This window comes from Salvelinus sp. IW2-2015, linkage group LG16, assembly GCF_002910315.2.
Source record: "Salvelinus sp. IW2-2015 linkage group LG16, ASM291031v2, whole genome shotgun sequence".
Lineage (NCBI taxonomy): Eukaryota > Metazoa > Chordata > Actinopteri > Salmoniformes > Salmonidae > Salvelinus > Salvelinus sp. IW2-2015.
This window is the reverse complement of record NC_036856.1, coordinates 36,164,105-36,183,140: the sequence shown is the minus strand read 5'-3', so window position 1 is coordinate 36,183,140 and position 19,036 is coordinate 36,164,105. Positions and strand designations below refer to the sequence as shown.

General features: G+C 43.1%; 1 protein-coding gene across 2 annotated transcripts; it reads left to right on the top strand.

Annotated features, from left to right (window-relative positions):
* The first annotated feature begins 177 nt into the window (after positions 1-177).
* Positions 178-17,954, top strand: efcab7 (EF-hand calcium binding domain 7). 2 transcript variants are annotated; one of them, XM_024003499.2, is made up of 14 exons: positions 178-301; positions 534-679; positions 992-1,203; positions 3,445-3,531; positions 3,692-3,884; positions 5,567-5,730; positions 7,890-8,031; positions 9,944-10,053; positions 10,891-11,051; positions 11,562-11,695; positions 11,974-12,122; positions 12,330-12,539; positions 15,636-15,743; positions 17,135-17,954. In XM_024003499.2, the coding sequence occupies exons 2-14, from the start codon at positions 535-537 to the stop codon at positions 17,213-17,215; spliced, it is 1,896 nt and encodes a 631-aa protein (XP_023859267.1). In that variant the 5' UTR covers positions 178-301; position 534; the 3' UTR covers positions 17,216-17,954. The 2 variants fall into 2 exon arrangements, with proteins under 2 accessions (XP_023859267.1, XP_023859268.1); XM_024003500.2 differs by having other exon boundaries at positions 179-301; positions 5,609-5,730.
* Positions 17,955-19,036: the final 1,082 nt, after the last annotated feature.

The following is a 19,036-nucleotide window of genomic DNA, read 5'->3' as shown; positions in this document are numbered from 1 at the left end:
GAGCAACACGAAATTCTTATCTGCCGGTCATAATTACATCTCTTATCTTTAATATCAAAGTATTCGCATATAGTATTGAGTAAAAAAAACATCTGTATCATTAAATACACCTATTTGTAAATATATGTTTTAAATTATTGTTTTATTTAAATTATAAGGGAAAATATATGGGAACCTTTCACATTTCTTGTTCCTTCCGATGTCCTTTTCTCAGTGCGTCGCGAAATGTTTGTGTACATAGCAACTAAAATACCGTTATTTCTGGTCCAAACTGTTGGAAGCAGTCATTTTTTTCAACGAGGTAAACATCTGTACATATTAAGTGCTTTTTAGTTGTTGCGTTTTAGTTGTTGCTGGTCGACTTGAATTATTACGAACCACCATATTTGTTGAGAATCTGGATGCTGCTATCAGTGCTGAGTTCTCTGTCTGGCTAAGTAAGCCGGTTAGCTAACGTTCGATAGATAGATAGATAGCTAGCTTGCTGTATAGCTAGATAACTAAACTGTGTGATTGACATATATTTCCGACAGAATGTCTCTACAGGCATCTCCTCAGTCAATCGGGATGCAGAAATGTACTGATGAGGAAACGTTCTACATGCACTGCAGAGCCGCCTACCTGACTGTATTTAGGTCTAGTCTGGCCAGTATCACCTCCAAACATCAGCTATGCCGTGGTAAGTAAACGTTCTCATCATTAGTCATTCGTTTTAGAATCAGAGGGCAATAATTTGTGTAGCTGCTAGCGTGATACTGGCTGCAGTAGCAATTATCACGTTCACATACAGTCGGTAGCTAAGTAAATGATGCATATCAGTGAATTCTTCCACCACCTCATAATACTGCCTGCTTAGAATGTATAACCCCTCTGAATAGGCTACATCTAGTGGAAGTTACACTCTAAATGTTGTAGCTACTGAACAAAAAGCCATCATCATTGCCAACTGTTATGAAAATATGTAAATTCATACATTTTCTATTTATCTTAGTTCTCCAGCAGGCAGGCAGAAATCCATCCCAGGCAACTCTCAACAAACACTGGACCCCAAGTACCACTAAGCTGAACTTTGATGATTTCTGTGAGATAGTGAAGAATGAGAGGCCGACAGAGGCGCACGAGTTGATGAGAGCCTTCAGAAAGATGGACATTAATGGAGATGGCTATATCTCACACAGTGAACTACACATAGTCCTCACTTCAGTAAGTACTGCCTCATTGAAGTCATTCTACATCATCCAGATATTTCTAGGTACAGTATAATACATTGAAATGAAAGTGTGATACATTGCAGATATGTACATGAATAGCTCCAACTTATGCACCTTTCAAACCAAGATGTTTTTCCTCCAACTTTAGCATCCTGACAACTTTAGCATCCCACCAACTTTTTTACAGCTTTTCTTTATATCTGAAAGATGTTGCCAGTATCAAAGCCTAAACTTGTATTTCCACAAACTGACCTAGTCATGGTTGTGGTAAAGTTCTACCTACGGCTTAGTGTGAAATGTATCCGTAATGCTGAGGCGGCGTTGACACGCACTACGCTCTTAAGCTCTTGATGGTTGCTAGGCAGCGGCCATTACTACTATCCTCCTGGCAGTTCTAAACTTTGCGAGTGTAACAGTATTGCTTCCYTCCCTCTCCTCGCCCCTACCTGGGCTCGAACCACATCAACAACTGCCTCCCACGAAGCATTGTTACCTATCGCTCCACAAAAGCCGCAGACCTTGCACAGCAAGGGAAACAACTACTTCAAGGTCTCAGAGCAAGTGATGTCACCGATTGAAACACTATTAGCACGTACCCCGCTAACTAGCTAGCCATTTCATACCGGTTACACGAGGCATGTCACCTCACCCATCTCTTCGCATAGCCCACCACCTGCACTGTTTTCTTAACCACAACTTGATGGATCCATAAAGAATTATTGTGGTAAAAAATATCACTGAATGATGAAAATATGGAAATAAAGTAGGTTGATGCAATTGAAGGCATCAAATTGTTGCTTATACTGGAACTCCCAAAGTCATCAAATTGTTATAATACATTTGAAGCAACCCACTGGGCTGACAGTGGTTGGACCAACGTAGAATAGACGCTGAATTGATGTCTATGCCCAGTGAGAATAGCCTACCCGTGTGTGGTCAACTATTTCAGCACCGTTTTATGCTGCTTTGAGACAAGCATGGGGACTCATCTTGATAAATCAATCAATGTCAGATTTTTTTTTTTACATGTATTTTTCTTCACAGAATCTCAGTTTGGATATTGGTTAGGCTATATTTAGGCTGTGGAAATGTTAGATACGTTGATGTGAGTGCTGCTCATGATCATCTTGTTTAGTTGGCTCATTCATTAGCACTGAACAGAACATTTTGCCAGCATGTTGTGTAGCTTAACAAGTGGATTATTTTGCTCTTCACTTGTRGCTAAGTAACCTAGGCCTACTCCTGGTCAAAAGCCTGTGACTTGTCTTAATCAGTCAATGTGATTTTGTTTCTCTGAATCGTCGTTTGTATATTTGGTTAATTCTCTGGCTGGGCAAATCAGTGGAGGTGGTATAGCTCGTCTATTCGTTTCCTCATCTATCACTGATCAGAAACATTTAGCATGCATTAATGTGGCCTAAATCAAGTGTAGACCTATTATTTTGCTTGATCGCGTATAGGCAACTTCAAAAGCCTGCGGAGGTTGTGAAATATAAACACGAGACTCACATGCTTTTGACAACATATAGATTGCTAGTATTTTCTATGGGTATCATGATGAAGATACTCTCATTGTAAAGTCCTGCGGCTGCTCCTAACAAAGCGGAGGAAGGTTAGGAAAGACATTGAACGTGGATTTAAAAATTCATGGTCTTGCTTTGGGCTCTGTTTTCAAAATATCACTTTTTTTATATGACAGCGGTTTCACACTTTGCCGTGATGCACGTTGTGTGGGAAAAATATTTGGTGTATTTTATTCTGTTTATATTTCATTGTATTCTTAGTCTACTATAAAATATATATGTTGAATGTGAACATGGGGCCTTGTCTGTGAACATAATAACTAATGATTTCATGTGCATGGCCATATTGCCTATAGGCTGCGCAGACCAGCAACATTATTAAACTCAAAATATGCTGTTCTATTCTTTTGAAAATATATTGTATTAGTCTTAAAATGTTTCTTAGGACCGAAAACAAATGAATAATGGATATTCAATGGATTTATTAAAATTGGCGTCCACCCACATGTTCACGGGAGATAGAAAASGCTTGTCCCAGAAAGAATGTGGTAAAAATGGGACCGTATGAATTGGGTTCTAAAAAACAGGTCAAGTCTGTCTGTAAAGGGTGTTAGGTCATCACAAGTTACTTACTTACACTGAAATCAAAGGCCCAATTCAGTCAATGGTATGTTGCTCAAAATTGATGATTAACTTTCTTGTTCTTCTAGAGAGGTGAAAAGATGGCTGCCAAGGAGGTGGATGCCATTTTTTCATTAGCTGATACCAACAAAGATGGCAAATTGGACTATGCCGAGGTGAGAATGGGATGAAAGTTTGCTATTTTTACCATACTTTTTCCTTGCCCTTTACTATAGGCCTACATGCATTACTCTAATTGTACTCTTTAGCATGCACTTTCATGTATTATACAGCCTTAACATAACAGCACTATATCATTGCCTGCTTGTGTCCCAGTTCTGCAGACTGATGGAGTCCACGGCAGAGCAGTGTCAGATTGCAGCTCTGGAGAGACTGGAGGCTGATGCCAAGCTGAAGAGGCAGAACTTTGGCAACGAGTTAGACAGCACTCCAAAGAGCTTAGCGTCCACCGCTGTGACTGTCCCCCAGCCACCACACAAAACGGAGCCGGACATCACACTGAAGAAAGGTACTACAGATCTCTGGTAGAGGAGTGCTAGCCTAGAACAGTACTATGCATGTTCACACACACACACACACACACACACACACACACACACACACAACACACCACACACAACCAAACAAACACACACACACACACACACACACACACACACACACACACACACACACACAACCACTCTCTCTTTCACACACACACCACACACACACACACACACACACACACACACACACACACACACACACCACACACACAGACACTCTCTCTTTCACACACACACACACACACACACACACACACACACACACACACACACACACACACACACACACACACACACACACACACACACACACACACACACACACACACATTGCCTATAAGTGCTCTCTTCTGGAGTAGTGATAAGGAATAAGTAATAGGTCTGTTATTGATTGATTTTCCTCCCCTGATGACAAATCACCTCATTAAGACACTCCATGCATCATCATCTCCACACCATTACACCAGTTTGTTTGTAGGGAGGGGATTCTAAAGCATTGTGATTTAGGTAATCATATCTTCCATTATGAGGTAGGTTAACAGAGGGAGGGTTTGGGAGGAGGGTGTGTGTGTAACGTCCCCCACTGAGAGACCCAGGGTAGACCTGGGTTCATATACTATTTGAAATCATTTCAAATACTATAACTGGACGTGATTGAGCTTGCCTGGCATAATGGAACCAATAGAGACGTTGCAAAACTGCAGACCCCGCCCATCTGGCGAAACAGTCAGGCGTACGCGAACGCTAAAAGTATTTGAAAGATTTCAAATAGTATTTGAACCCAGGTCTGAGCTACGGCCAGGCAGGGCGGGCCAGGGATGGGAAGATGGAGTGGGTTGCTTTAAGTGGTCAGTCTGTGTTCATGTTATTGATTGGGGCGATCCCTCAACTGCTCTCTGAGACCATGAGGGATTAAACAGTCATCTAAGGGAAGGCCTCTCTAACCAGAGCTGCAAAAATAAATGAGTTGTGAGATACTGGCTGGATTATCCATCTATTGATTTTTCCGTCCTTTACGTGTTAACACGCTTCTGACACAGTTTACATGTGACCAAGGCCATGTAAGGCTTTTCTTGTGCTTCAAATGTTTTGACTGGTTATTTGGAGTGTATTTTTCACTGGTGTTGTTAGACTAGCTTATTCTGACTAGAAGTCTTGTTTTACCCCCACATAAAATGTCTTGGTTAAATTTCAATTTCATCAATACATAATTGTCTCCATTTTCCTAAACAGTTGTGATTTGGTCCTTAAAACAGAGCCCTGTGATCAATACACATTAGATCTTTGACAAATACCTTGATAGTGGAGACATTTATTTAACTGGTATGTTAAGACGGTATAGCTGATCACATTACTCTGCACCTCTCTTCGGTGGTCTGAGAAACAATCAAGCCCTAGATTATTGAATTTATATTTTCTGGTTTAAATTAGAAATGGAGGGAAAGTTGTACAAGATAATGGATTGGAAGGACTGTGATTGCACAATTTGTAATTTCGAATGCCTCCACAAATGAATTAACTAACGTGTTTGAACTTGAGATCACGTCTCACATTCTAATGATGGTGCTTGAGTAGCTCATATTTTTTTTAGGTGTCCTTGGGTTTCTGGTGGGTTTCTTCTAGCTGGGTTTATCTGTTTTAGTTACAGATGTGTTTCTCCGGTGTGTGTCTGTATGTCTCTCAGACAGCAGATCGTCGTCCCGGCCCTCCTCAGCTCGCAGTAGACGGTCGTCACTGTCTAACGCCATCACCATGGCAGCCAGCAACACTAAGAGCATCAAGCTGGCAGAGCCCACATCTATACAGGTACTACAGCACTGGAACAGTCTGGACTCACATGTACATCGATCACACACTGGGTTATGGTTAACCTATCTGTTCTCTCTGACAGAAATAATGTGACTTAATAATTAATTGTCCGAGAGACGGTTGGGACGATGCATGTATGTACACTACCGTTCAAAAGTTTGGGGTCACTTAGAAATGTCCTTGTTTTTGGAAAAAATAAAATAAAAAGTCCATTAAAATAATATCAAATTGATCAGAAATACAGTGTAGACATTGTTAATGTTGTAAATGACTATTGTAGCTGGAAACGGCAGATTTTTAATGGAATATCTACATAGGTGTACAGAGGCCCATTATCAGCATTATCAATTTGATGTTATTTTCATGGACAAATAATGTGCTTTTCTTTCAAAAACAAGGACATTTCTAAGTGACCCCAAACTTTTGAACGGTAGTGTAACTGCAGTAAGACCAAGATCAGGGTCTTTTGTCTTTGAGTTCTCCTCCTGAGTTCCTCATTGTGCACCCATTAGGCCTACCCACTAATATCGGAGCAGAGCAAGGATCCACCATAGGTCCCTTCAGTAACAGCCCTGAAGTCCATTGCTCTGCTCTGATGTTAGTCCACTAGTAGATATCAGGGCCTGGAGCCAGGCAGCATTGTTGTTGCTGTTTTGTTGTCGTTGTGTGATGCCTTTTGGTGGCAAATTTACTCTGGGTCGGTCGATAAGTATAGAGTGTTGGTATTGATCCCATTCTCTTTGTTTGCACTCTTTTTGACTTCACCTTGGCTCGTTTTCTTTACTGCAACAAAACAAAAGAGAGAAAAACAATAGCTGTGCTCCTTGAACCTTCCTGGTCAGAGGAGTGTAATTGGAAAGTGCCAGATGGAGGAGAAGGGTAAACAATGTGTGTCTGGAGATTACCTGCTGGAAGGTCCTCTCATTGTACAGTATGTTGCTCCAGGCCTGTTCTGGGTTGATCATTGGGAGTTGGGAATGGGTAAGGCTGTCTAGAGCCATGTCTTAGGGCAAGGTAAGGATGTGTTTTAAAGGGAGGCAAGAAACCTTGTGGCCCTCAGAGGCCCTGTAAATTAGGGCTTGGGCCAGAGTAGAGTGACTGAGCGACAGGGGCCTGTATTGGGCTGATCTCTCTCTGTGGGGGAATTATTTCAGACCCCTTAAAGTAGTGGATGTGACATGCGCCCGGGGCAGGTGGCCTGATTTGATATTGGGACTTCTATGGTTTGATCCGCTATATGTTTTACAACCTAACATAAATACTTTGAGGAAATAGCCTTGGTTTTAAGAGCTGACATTTTTTTTTCTGTCCACACACAGTTTGTTTGTTTCTTTAACTTGGTGATTGACAGGTCACCTAAAAAGATGCCATTCCAGACTGTAAGGACCACCAGCAGTTGTGTTTCATTGAATGTGTCTTCTATGGGTTAGGAATGAGAGAGCTTTTATGCTGTACATATCTGCATCTGGGATGGATGTTTGTGCTTTCTTTCAAATTATACAATTTCCCGAATATTAGGCCAACAATTCTGAGTGTGTTTAAATGTACTTGTCGAATAAAGGTGATTCTGATCACAGTTGTAATAGAGATTTAAAAAGCAGGCGGGAACAAAGATGGAATTCATAAACATTGTTCAATAACCACATTATGTTTCGGGAGGACAACTATTTAAACTATTTTGTTGAAAATATATATATATCAAAGCTAAATGCAATTTTCCAATAATCTGGCCCATTAGATGAGGCCTTTGTTTTCAAGCTGTTGTCTCCATGCTGCCATCTGGTGGTTGTACTTAGTGGTCTACTTGTTGGTGTTGGGTACTGAACCAAGGTGCGGAAGCATAACATTATGAATATGCTCTCTGAATTAGCATATTTAATGTAGTGCCATCATGCCCATTTATATCTGTCTGTTTAACTGATTTCCAAGTGAGTTATCATTTATATTTGTGACTGGTTCAAATTCAAAATGATGCATCCCTGTAATATTTACTTCTCAGGGTGTCGGTTTCCTCCGGTTTTGAAACCACCTGCACTAATGCATTGTTCAAGGATTGTAGGCCATTTTGTGAGCTTTTCATACATTATGTCAGTTAAAAGTCCCACTGTGATATTAAAGCAGTTTTTGATAATAAAAAAACGTCTCCCCTTTGCCAGGACTGGCATCACACCTGTATGAAGGGCAGTTTCTTCCTTGAGGAGGATGGAGGCATCACGTCCCTGCAATACCGTCTCACCGTCCCCCAGACAGCCACCGTCTACCTCACCATCAGACCTCTCAACCTTAGCCAGAGACTTGGTAAGTCTACCTCACCATCAGACTCTCAACCTTAGCCAGAGACTTGGTAAGTCTACCTCACCATCAGACTCTCAACCTTAGCCGGACTTGGTAAGTCTACCTCACCATCAGACTCTCAACCTTAGTCAGAGACTTGGTAAGTCTACCTCACCATCAGACTCTCAACCTTAGCCGGACTTGGTAAGTCTACCTCACCATCAGACTCTCAACTTTYGCCAGAGACTTGGTAAGTCTACCTCACCATCAGACTCTCAACCTTAGTCAGAGACTTGGTAAGTCTACCTCACCATCAGACTCTCAACCTTAGTCAGAGACTTGGTAAGTCTACCTCACTATCAGCACGGTTGGGTAGGTTACTTTCTAAATGTAATCTGTTAGTTACTAGTTACCTGTCCAAAATTGTAATCAGTAATGCCACTTTTTGATTGCCCAAACTCAGTAATGTAATCTGATTACTGTCAGTTACTTTTATATTACTTTCACCTTAATAGGCATTAGAAGAAGAAGAAAAATGTGCCTCTTGATGATTTTGTTGTCATGGAGGACTGATTGGGCTCATTGCTTCGAGTTGAAAAATAAATGTTGCTCTCATGGAATGGCATCCTTTGAGCACTACTGAAAAGTGCTATTTGCATGTGAAATGAATGCCATATGCTGCATTTGCTATTGGCCTATTGTTTACCTTTTTGTTGGTGACACTTTGATACCTTGATAATATGCAGTTGTTTAAGTGTTACAAAAGTGTGCGAGTTTGAGAATGTGTCCATTAGGCCTATGGACTTTTTTAGTTTTTTTAATCAGCAAAAAATGTATTGAGCAATAAAATCCCCACTCATGGTCTTCTTAAATTCAACTAGTTTATGACAGTATGGAGCACAATACCATGGAGGAGTTTAGAAGAGAGACACTCCCTCAAACTTTTATTCCATAGGCTAGGATCCACGTGGACCGCTGGGATCCGCGCAACTATGCTGCCCTATGCAGAGCGTATTTTTCACTGGCTGTCCACTGGTCGCAAAAAACAATGATTCATAGGCAGCTTAAACTTCCTCAATTCAACCATTATTGGGTTAAAATACACATACGACCACAATCTGTAAGGCCCAAATAGCTAAATGAGCGAGCAACAGTTTGATTCAAATTTTTTATTTATTTATTATTTAACCTTTATTTAACTAGGCAAGTCAGTTAAGAACAAATTCTTATTTTCAATGACGGCATACCCCAGCCAAACCCTAACCTGGACAGCGCTGGGCCAATTGTGCGCCACCATATGGGACTCCCAATCACGACCGGTTGTGATACAGCCTGGAATCGAACCAGGGTCCGTAGTGACGCCTCTAGCACTGAGATGCAGTGCCTTAGACCGCTGCGCCACTCGGGAGCACCACATCATTGCACTATGTAGATACTCTATCAATAATAAGTGATATCCATATCGCCTGTCAGCTACAGCACTGCTGTCGTCCATGCCTCCAAGCGTTTATTCAAATTGGATGTATAATCTTTGGATGCCGCCAGCAGTTGCACCATTGGAAGACATAGCTTGGACTGTAGCCTGCAAAAACCTTAATCCAGCTCTTTTCCCGTGATCTATCAAACGCATTCTGTGTGTCATCATATGACTTGTGGTCAGACTCGCTTCGGCGGAACAAACTTAAACTTGAGCCTTTTTTCAATGCTGATTTGAATGTCATTGAGAATAGGTGTCATAAATATTTTTTTCGCAAACATCCTTCCTGAACTTAAAAGTAATCCTAGATATTTTAGCTGGTAACGGATTACAGTTAGTTTTTTTGTAATCCGTTACTCCCCAACCCTGACCATCAGACCCCCCCAATGTTTTGATATTTGCAATTGAGGACTGGAACGTAACCTTTTTGCAATGTAACCTTTTTGTCTTGTTTCTTAGAAAAGCCCTCATCCTGGATGTCGGTAGACACAGCTGTCTTTCTGGTGTCAGGAAAAGACACTAAAGAGGACTCCACTTTGGTGTGTTTCACTGAGTCAAGAGACAAAGAGGTCAGTCCTTAATTATTGTATATGTCATGCATGATGACCATTTTCAAATGAAACAACCTCCAATTTAGAGAGAGAGAGAGTATATTTGTAGTAGAGGTCTTCATGGGTCCGGGTGGACTCGATTGGATTCGTGTCTGAAATTCGAACTTGTTCCTCAGGTCCGGGACGTGTCCTGTTTGATTATCGACCACGGTTCTGCTTAGCATATTTATTTTACTCTAACAAGGTGAATTTATTGACTTATAGAAGGCCTAGCCAGCTTGACTGGTGAACATACTTTTCTTTTGTCATTCTGGTCCAGTCGAGTCTGGTCTAGACCCGGATCCGTTAGGGTCTGATTGTCCTCCGGCCTGTCCGGGTACAACTTTTTGGACCTATGAAGACCTCTAATTTGAATTATAAACTGGTTGGTTCGAGCCCAGAATGCTGATTGGCTGACAGCCATGGTATATTAGACCGTATACCACGGGTATGACAAAACATTTATTTTTACTGCTCTAATTACGTTGGTAACCAGTTTATAATGGCAATAAGGCACCTCAGAGGTTTGTGGTATATGGTTTATATACCACGGCTAAGGGCTGTGTCCAGGCACAGCCCTTAGTGATGCGTAGTGCCTAAGAACAGCCCTTAGCCGTGGTATATTGGCCATATATCACACCCCCTCATGCATTATTGCTTAAGTATAGCATGTGAATAGCCTTTCATAGACAAACTGGCTCTCTCAGAAATGTGTTTACTGACCTCTAGTGGCCAGCTGTGATACCGTTCATCTCCAGTGATTGTGTACAAAACTTAAATTGAAAAACCTAACAAACATATTGTTCCTGAAAACAGAAGTGTTGCTGGAAGGGGGAGATGAGTGCTGGTACCTACTGCCTCCTTCCCTTCACCACGGGCTGTAGGCTGAGGAAGAGGACCAGGAAGAGCGTGTCTAAACCTGTCACGCTGGTCAACAGGACTGACACGGGGGAGCTGGACCTCACTAGGGACTTCAGGTGAGTTATACACCCCTAACTGTTACACACCTGCTAGAAATTATGAGGAGTAATAGTATACAGTATTAACACCAGTATCACTATATATTATTCCATTGCAAAATGAAAACACTCGAAGCAGACCAAACTCTTTGGTCCTTTAAAAACTTGCTGTATGTAAAGTATTGTGTGCTATTGGTTAGAAAATAAATGGATGTGACTCTGGATGACAACATAATGATGTTTGTTTCCAACATTAGGGCTGTTTTAAATCCGTTTCATGTTTTGTTTCCTTGCCACGATACTAATAAGTATAGCAACACTGGTATCGTCCTGGCCCTAGTAGTTGCCCTGTACAATGTGGACCCGTGAACCGTAAATTTGTTATCAGAGGCAAAATATTTGTATTATTGTGAAAGGTGCTGAATGTTGTGTATTAATCTCCACAGTACATTTCAAATGTGCCGCTCTATATCTGTGAAGAGGATTCAGACAGTGGCTGACCTGGGCAATGCTTCCTTCCTACCACAGGGGGGTGCTGTCTGATATCTTTGAGGTGATAGACCTGGATGGGAACGGCCTCCTCAGCCTGGAGGAGTACAATTTCTTTGAGCTCAGGACCAGTGGAGAGAACTGTGATGAGGAAGCATGGGCTGTCTGCAAAGGTGAAATATACCTGATGTATTCAAATGGATAATATAGTAGACTGCTATCATACGCCACCAGGTCATGTGTTGTTCCAGCATCGTGCTGATCGTGTTTTCTTTAATAAATGCGAGTCAAACCAGGCTGTTTTGAAAATGAAATGATTATTGTTTAGATTGAGTCTGATGGCAGTTTGACTTGGGCCTAAAGAACACACTACCTGTCTGGTGTATTAGTTGAATTTGGTTCAATTGATTCTTCAAGTAGTTCATGACTCCTCTACGTGACTCCCTCCCAGAGAACTTTGACACCCGGAAGAACCAGCTCAGTCGTCAGGGCTTCATGGAGCTCAACCTGATGGAGGCCAGCGAGAGGGGGGGAGACCCCACAGACCTCTGGGTAACGCTGGAGGCCATGGGTTACAACCGCAGTCTGGAGATGGTGGAGGTGGGTCCTAGTGCTAGACACACACACACTGTTCCTTTGTGTCTATTAGCCGCTGGTAGTAGCAGCACACAGAGCAGTAGCACTCAGCAGTACCATAGCACATCAAATATCAGACCAATACATACCTCCATTGAATCATCACAAATTGACTAACAATATTGTCTAACAAGTGCAGTATAAATGAATGAATCCATCTTTCTCCCCTAGGCGTGTCCGTTCCTGATAGATGTTTACTGTGAGGAGGGTCAGTGTACTCTGCAGCCGGTCAGTCTGGAGTCAGGCCACAGGATCCTGAACACAGCCCTGCAGAGGTCCATCACGGCCAGGTCAGAGGTCAAAGCCCTCAGGGGTCAGGAGAACATCCTGGTCTACACCTACAGAGGAGAACACAGGATCTCCACCGTCATCGCCAACAAGGTGAAGGACTAGAATACATACTATTTGATTTTTTTGCATTGTGTTTTCAGAGGTTTTATTGAACCAACAAGATGATCATCCACTAGAGGGGATGTTCTGTATTTACTCTGATGATTGTGGGGCTCCATGGGGCGGCAGGTAGCCTAGTGGTTAGAGTGTTGGGCCAGTAACCGAAAGGTTGCTAGATTGAATCACCGAGCTGACAAGGTAAAAATCTGTCGTTCCCTGAACAAGGCAGTTAACCCACTGTTCCTAGGCCGTCATTGAAAATAAGAATTTGTTCTTAACTGACTTGCCTCGTTAAATAAAGGTAAAATAAATAAATAGTGATTCCTTCATATTTTTTATACACACTAGCCTGTTGAAGAAAAAAACAAGAGGTATCTTCATTTATCTGATCCGCTTTCAACCAAGTCTGTTTTTACATATTTCTGTATGTAAATTTGACCTGTAGGGAATTCTTTACAAGCCTACTACACCGGCTCTGACAGTCGTCGGTGTGGCAAGGCTTGCAAACTATTACGGACTACTAAGGGAAACCCAGCCGCGAGCTGCTCAGTGACGTGAGCCAACCAGACAGGCTAAATGCCTTTTATGCTCGCTTCGAGGCAAGTAACACTGCATGCATGAGAGCACCAGCTGTTCCAGACGACTGTGTTATCACGCTCTCCATAGCCGATGTGAGGAAGACCTGTAAACAGGTCAACATTCACAAGGCCGCGGGGCCAGACGGATTACCAGGACATGTACTCAGAGCATGCGTGGACCAACTGGCAAGTGTCTTCACTGACATTTTCAACCTTTCCCTGACCGAGTCTGTAATACCTAGATGTTTCAAGCAGACCACSATAGTCCCTGTGCCCAAGAAAGTGAAGGTAACCTGCCTGAATGACTACCGCCCCGTAGCACTCACGTCGGTAGCCATGAAGTCCTTTGAAAGACTGGTCATGGCTCACATCAACACCATCATCCCGGAAACCCTAGGCCCATTCCAATTTGCATACCGCCACAACAGATCCACAGATGATGCAATCTCTATTGCACTCCACACTGCCCTTTCCCACCTGGACAAAAGGAACACTTATGTGAGAATGTTGTTCATTGACTACAGCTCAGCGTTCAACACCATAGTGCCCACAAAGCTCATTACTAAGCTAAGGACCCTGGGACTAAACACCTCCATCTGCAACTGGATCCTGGACTTCTGACGGGCCATTTCCAGGCGGTAAGGGTAGGCAACAACACATCTGCCAGGCTAATCCTCAACACGGGGGCCCCTCAGGGGTGTGTGCTTAGTCCCCTCCTGTACTCCCTGTTCACCCACGACTGCGTGGCCAAGCACAACTCCAACACCATTAAGTTTACTGACGACACAACAGTGGTAGGCCTGATCACCGACAACAATGAGACAGCCTATAGGGAGGAGGTCAGAGACCTGGCAGTGTGGTGTCAGGACAACAACCTCTCCCTCAATGTGAGCAAGACAAAGGAGGTGATCGTGGACTACAGGAAAAGGAGGGCCGAACACGCCCCCATTCACATTAAATAAAGGTTAAATAAATAAATAAAACATCGACAGAGCTGTAGTGGAGAGGGTCGAGGGTTTACACATCACCAACAAACTATCATGGTCCAAACACACCCAGACAGTCGTGAAGAGGGCACTGCAAGGCCTTTTCCCCCTCAGGAGACTGAAAAGATTTGGCATGGGTCCCCATATCTTCAAAAAGTTCTGCAGCTGCACCATTGAGAGCATCTTGACCGGTTGCATCACCGCCTGGTATGGCAACTTCTCGGAATCCAACCGTAAGGCGCTACAAAGGGTAGTGTGTACGGCCCAGTACATCACGAGGGCCAAGCATCCATCCAGGACCTATGTACTAGGTGGTGTCAGAGGAAGGCCCAAAGAATTGTCGGACTCCAGTTACCCAAGTCATAGACTGTTCTCTCTGCTACCGCACGGCAAGTGGTACCGGAGCGCCAAGTCTTGGTCCAAAAGGCCCATACCCCCAAGCCATAAGACTGCTGAACAATTAAATAAATGCCCGCCCCCTTTTTTTTGACACTGCTGCTACTCGCTGTTTATTATCTATGCATAGTCACTTTACCCCTGCCTACATGTACAAATTACCTTGACTAACCTGTAACCCCGCACATTGACTCGGTACCGGTACCCCCTGTATATAGCCTCGTTATTGTTATTTTACTGTGTTACTTGAAAAAAAAAAGTTTTACTTTAGTTTATTTAGTKATTATTTTCTTAACCAACAATGGAGTTAAGAAAATAGAGTTAAGGGCTTGTAAGTAAGCATTTCATGCTAAGGTCTGCGCCTGTTGTATTTGGTGCATGTGACAAATAACATTTGATTTGAAAAATGTGTGTACATTAGACCTCCAACGTCATACATTGCTGCTAGTCTTGAACTGGTGAGGAGTGAGTCCATTATCACATAATGCTGTAATTGATATGCAGCTTACGCCTCCATTCACATGGCAACAGGATCCACACTGTGAGAATCTTATGGTCACATAGTGGGCAGAATAGTTCATGTGTGGAGCATCAAGATCATCAGAAGTGCTGCAGTTTCTTTTTGATTTAGTAGACCGTTTTTCTCCATGTACCTGGTAATACTATACTGTAGGAGGCATGTGTTATACTTTTTCAAATTAGCTTAGTAGTGAAAGCAGCCAGCAGTGAAATGTCTGGGTGCTGGGTTTAGTAAGGAAATACTGTAGCCAGCAGTGAAGGGCCTGGGTGCAGGGTTTAGTAAGGAAATACTGTAGCCAGCAGTGAAGGGCCTGGGTGCAGGGTTTAGTAAGGAAATACTGTAGCAAGCTTGGTATCACAGCTCGTAAAGGAAATGTAGCAATCCATATGCATGGTTAAATGAACTGGTTTGAATTGTCCACCCACTTAGGCTACAACCAGCCCGTTTCCCCGGTCACTGGGCCATCATGTTAGCCTGGTTAAACCAGACTAAACGCTGCACTCGCAATGGGCTAAAGACTCAGTCTGGCTTGACCAGGCTACCATGACATTACCTATTGTTCTTTATGTAACAGTTCATGTGAAATCTCCCCTCTGTACTATTGCAGACCAACCAGAAGGTGACGGTGCACGTGAACAACGAGCAGAGTAAGAACTGCAGCAGCAGCAGAGGGATGAGTGTGTTCGCTGTGGAGGTCCCTGCTAGAACCAAGATGGTGAGATGCTGTACTCACAGAACACACTGTCCCATAGGACGGAGGTTGAGCTGTCTCCTATTCTTTCTTCTACTTGATTCAGCAAAATGTTAAGAAAGTTTATCATTATTTTTAGGCTTCATAGTTTGTGGGATGTACACTATATGACCAAAAGTATGTGGACACCTGCCGGTGAACATCTCATTGCAAAATCATGGGCATTAATATGGAGTTGGTCCCACCTTTGCTGCTATAACAGCCTCCATTTTTCTGGGAAGGCTTTCCACTAGATGTTGGAACATTACTGTGGGGACTTGCTTCCATTCAGCCACAAGAGCATTAGTGAGGTTGGGCACTGATGTTGGGAGATTAGGCCGGCTCGCAGTCGGCGTTCCAATTCATCCCAAAGGTGTTCGATGGGGTTGAGGTCAGGGCTCTGTGCAGGCCAGTCAAGTTCTTCCACACCGATCTCGACAAACCACTTCTGTATGGACCTCGCTTTGTGCACGTGGGCATTGTCATGTTGAAACCGGAAAGGGCCTTCCCCAAACTTTTGCCACAAGGCTGGAAGCACAGAATCGTCTAGAATGTAATTGTATGCTGTAGCATTAAGATTTCCCTTTACTGTAACTAAGGGGCCTAGCCCGAACCATGAAAAACAGCCCCTGACCATTATTCCTCCTCCACCAAACTTTACAGTTGGCACTATGCATTCGGGCAGGTAGTGTTCTCCTAGCATCCGCCAAACCCAGATTTGTCCGTCGGACTGCCAGATGGTGAAGTGTGATTCATCACTCCAGAGGATGCGTTTCCACTGCTCCAGAGTCCAATAGTGGCGAGCTTAACACCACTCCAGCCAATGCTTGGCATTGCGCATGGTGAACTTAGGCTTGTGTACGGCTGCTTGGCCATGGAAACCCATTTCATGAAGCCTAGACGTTTACTCTTCACAATAACAGTACTTACAGTTGACCGGGGCAGCTCTAGCAGAGCAGAAATTTGACAAACTGACTTGTTGGAAAGGTGGTATCCTATGACGGTGCCACGTTGAATGTCCCTGAGCTCTTCAGTAAGGCCATTCTACTGCCAATGTTTGTCTATGGAGATTGCATGGCTGTGTGCTCGATTTTATACACCTGTCAGCAACGGGTGTGGCTGAAATAGCCGAATCCACTAATTTGAATGGGTGTCCACATACATTTGTGTATATATAGTGTATGTTAAATAGACAGATTTGACCTCCATTGAGCAGTTAATGCCCTATTTCTCCCGTTGTGTAACATCTGTTGATGGGTTGCTCTCTCTTAAGAGGAAACAGAAGCAATACGTTACTTCAAGAAGCATTCAAGTTTCTCAATGGGGCAAGTGTAATAATGGTTTTCACTTTAAATGGTCTTTGTCATGTCTCTCAGGTGTGCCAGCATGTCCTGCCCATCAACGAGCACCAGGAGTGGACCTACAGCTGTGTGGAGAGCATTATACCATGCCAGTGAAACAGTGATAGACAGCAACCCTAATATTACCATGGTACTTTATAAAACATACTAATACAAAGGGARAGTGGGCCAAAAGCTATTTATAGCCAACGGGAAACTGAATTAATGAATAATACTATATGTATGTAACATGTGCCTTTGTGATAGTGGTGTGTAGTTGTTTTTCCATGGAATTGTATGAAATTACGTTGATTTGAAAAATCTTTAATTGAACTATAATAGAGATTCTGTAGATAATGATACTGAACTTATATTTGCACTATGATTTATAATATTTTTAACACTCAATTTCCATTGTACTGTGACTCCTATAATAATGTGTATAACTTTTCAATAGTACATAGTTTTATCACATGCCTTTATATACGAATATGATGTGCATTGTAACGTGTTTTAACAAGTGTGCTCAAGTCTCATATTTACAAACAATATGCTATATCTCTAACAATATTACATTATTACGTATGTCAGTCAAAACTCAAAAATAAATCTCTAATTTAAAATAATGGAGTAACTTGTAGACATTGTGAGATGCCTATTCACCACACTGCTCTGGAGCCTTGTTCACCGCACTGCTCTGGAGCCTTGTTCACCGCACTGCTCTGGAGCCTTGTTCACCGCACTGCTCTGGAGGCCTTGTTTGCACCGCACTGCTCTGGAGCCTTGTTCACCGCACTGCTCTGGAGCCTTGTTCACCGCACTGCTCTGGAGCCTTGTTCACCGCACTGCTCTGGAGCCTTATTCTTGCATCATTTTCACACTACTGAGCACTGGCCTGGTTACACATCCACCATAGCTGCTGGAACCATGTTTCAAAGAATAATGTATCACAGAACGGTTCAGGTTGTCTTGATAGTGCAACAAGGGTGTGAGAGCCCTGTGAGAGTTGCCTGGCAGTCAGACACGCCTGTGTGCTCTTCCCTTAGGCCTCAACTTTTGATACTGCTGATCAGAGTTGCACTGCACTGGCCTAGTTGCTGTAATCATGCTGGAAAGGCCAGCACAGTACAGTTCAGGTTCGGACGATAGTTTGAGAAGGGTGGCTGTGAGAGCCCTGCTGCTGCCTGGCCTGCCTGGCAGTCGGCTACATTCCTGTGCTCCTCACTGAGGCCTGCACTTTATTCTCCTTTAGCGCTGAGCACAGTCTTCTTGACCTCCTATTAATAGCTTGCAGGCCATTACTTTGCCCTTTGACTTTTTTTCTACTGTAACCGTAGAACTCACTGGTAAATGTCACATGACGTGAGCTGTATTTAATCTGCTGAGCGCCACTCCACTCTTCCTTTCTCACTACCAAATGTTTAGTAGCGCTTTACCTCACAGTCCTCTTTTAGCTGGAACAGTGATGGCGCTGCGATAGTAATGCATGCTCTCTGGGAGGCCTTCTTGCCTGGTATCAAACCTTAACCAAGTGGCTCTGGTTTCAGTTAATCCCCAAGAAAGCAATTATGATGTAATTACTAATGTGTAATGTCTGAGGTAATGCCTTGTTAATAATGGGCTGTGAATGAAAGAGTTTCAGAAAGTGTAGCAACCATTCTGAGCAGTTAAATGTCACAATGGGCTAATTCCTTCTACATACATGTTCATTTAGACATGTTTTTCAAGTGTTTCAACGATTGATTGCAACGTTCGATGACCTCACCACTGCCCTCTTGCGTGTTATTTTTTCGATTTATCAAATAAGAGCGCTGCGTCACGATGACAGCCAGGCCCTGTTGATAAACTGCACTGCTTTTACTTGATGTGGTGTTCAAACAGTGATTGATGCAATAGAGAAACTAGACGGTGACCTCGCCTGGCCTCTGTCACAACAAC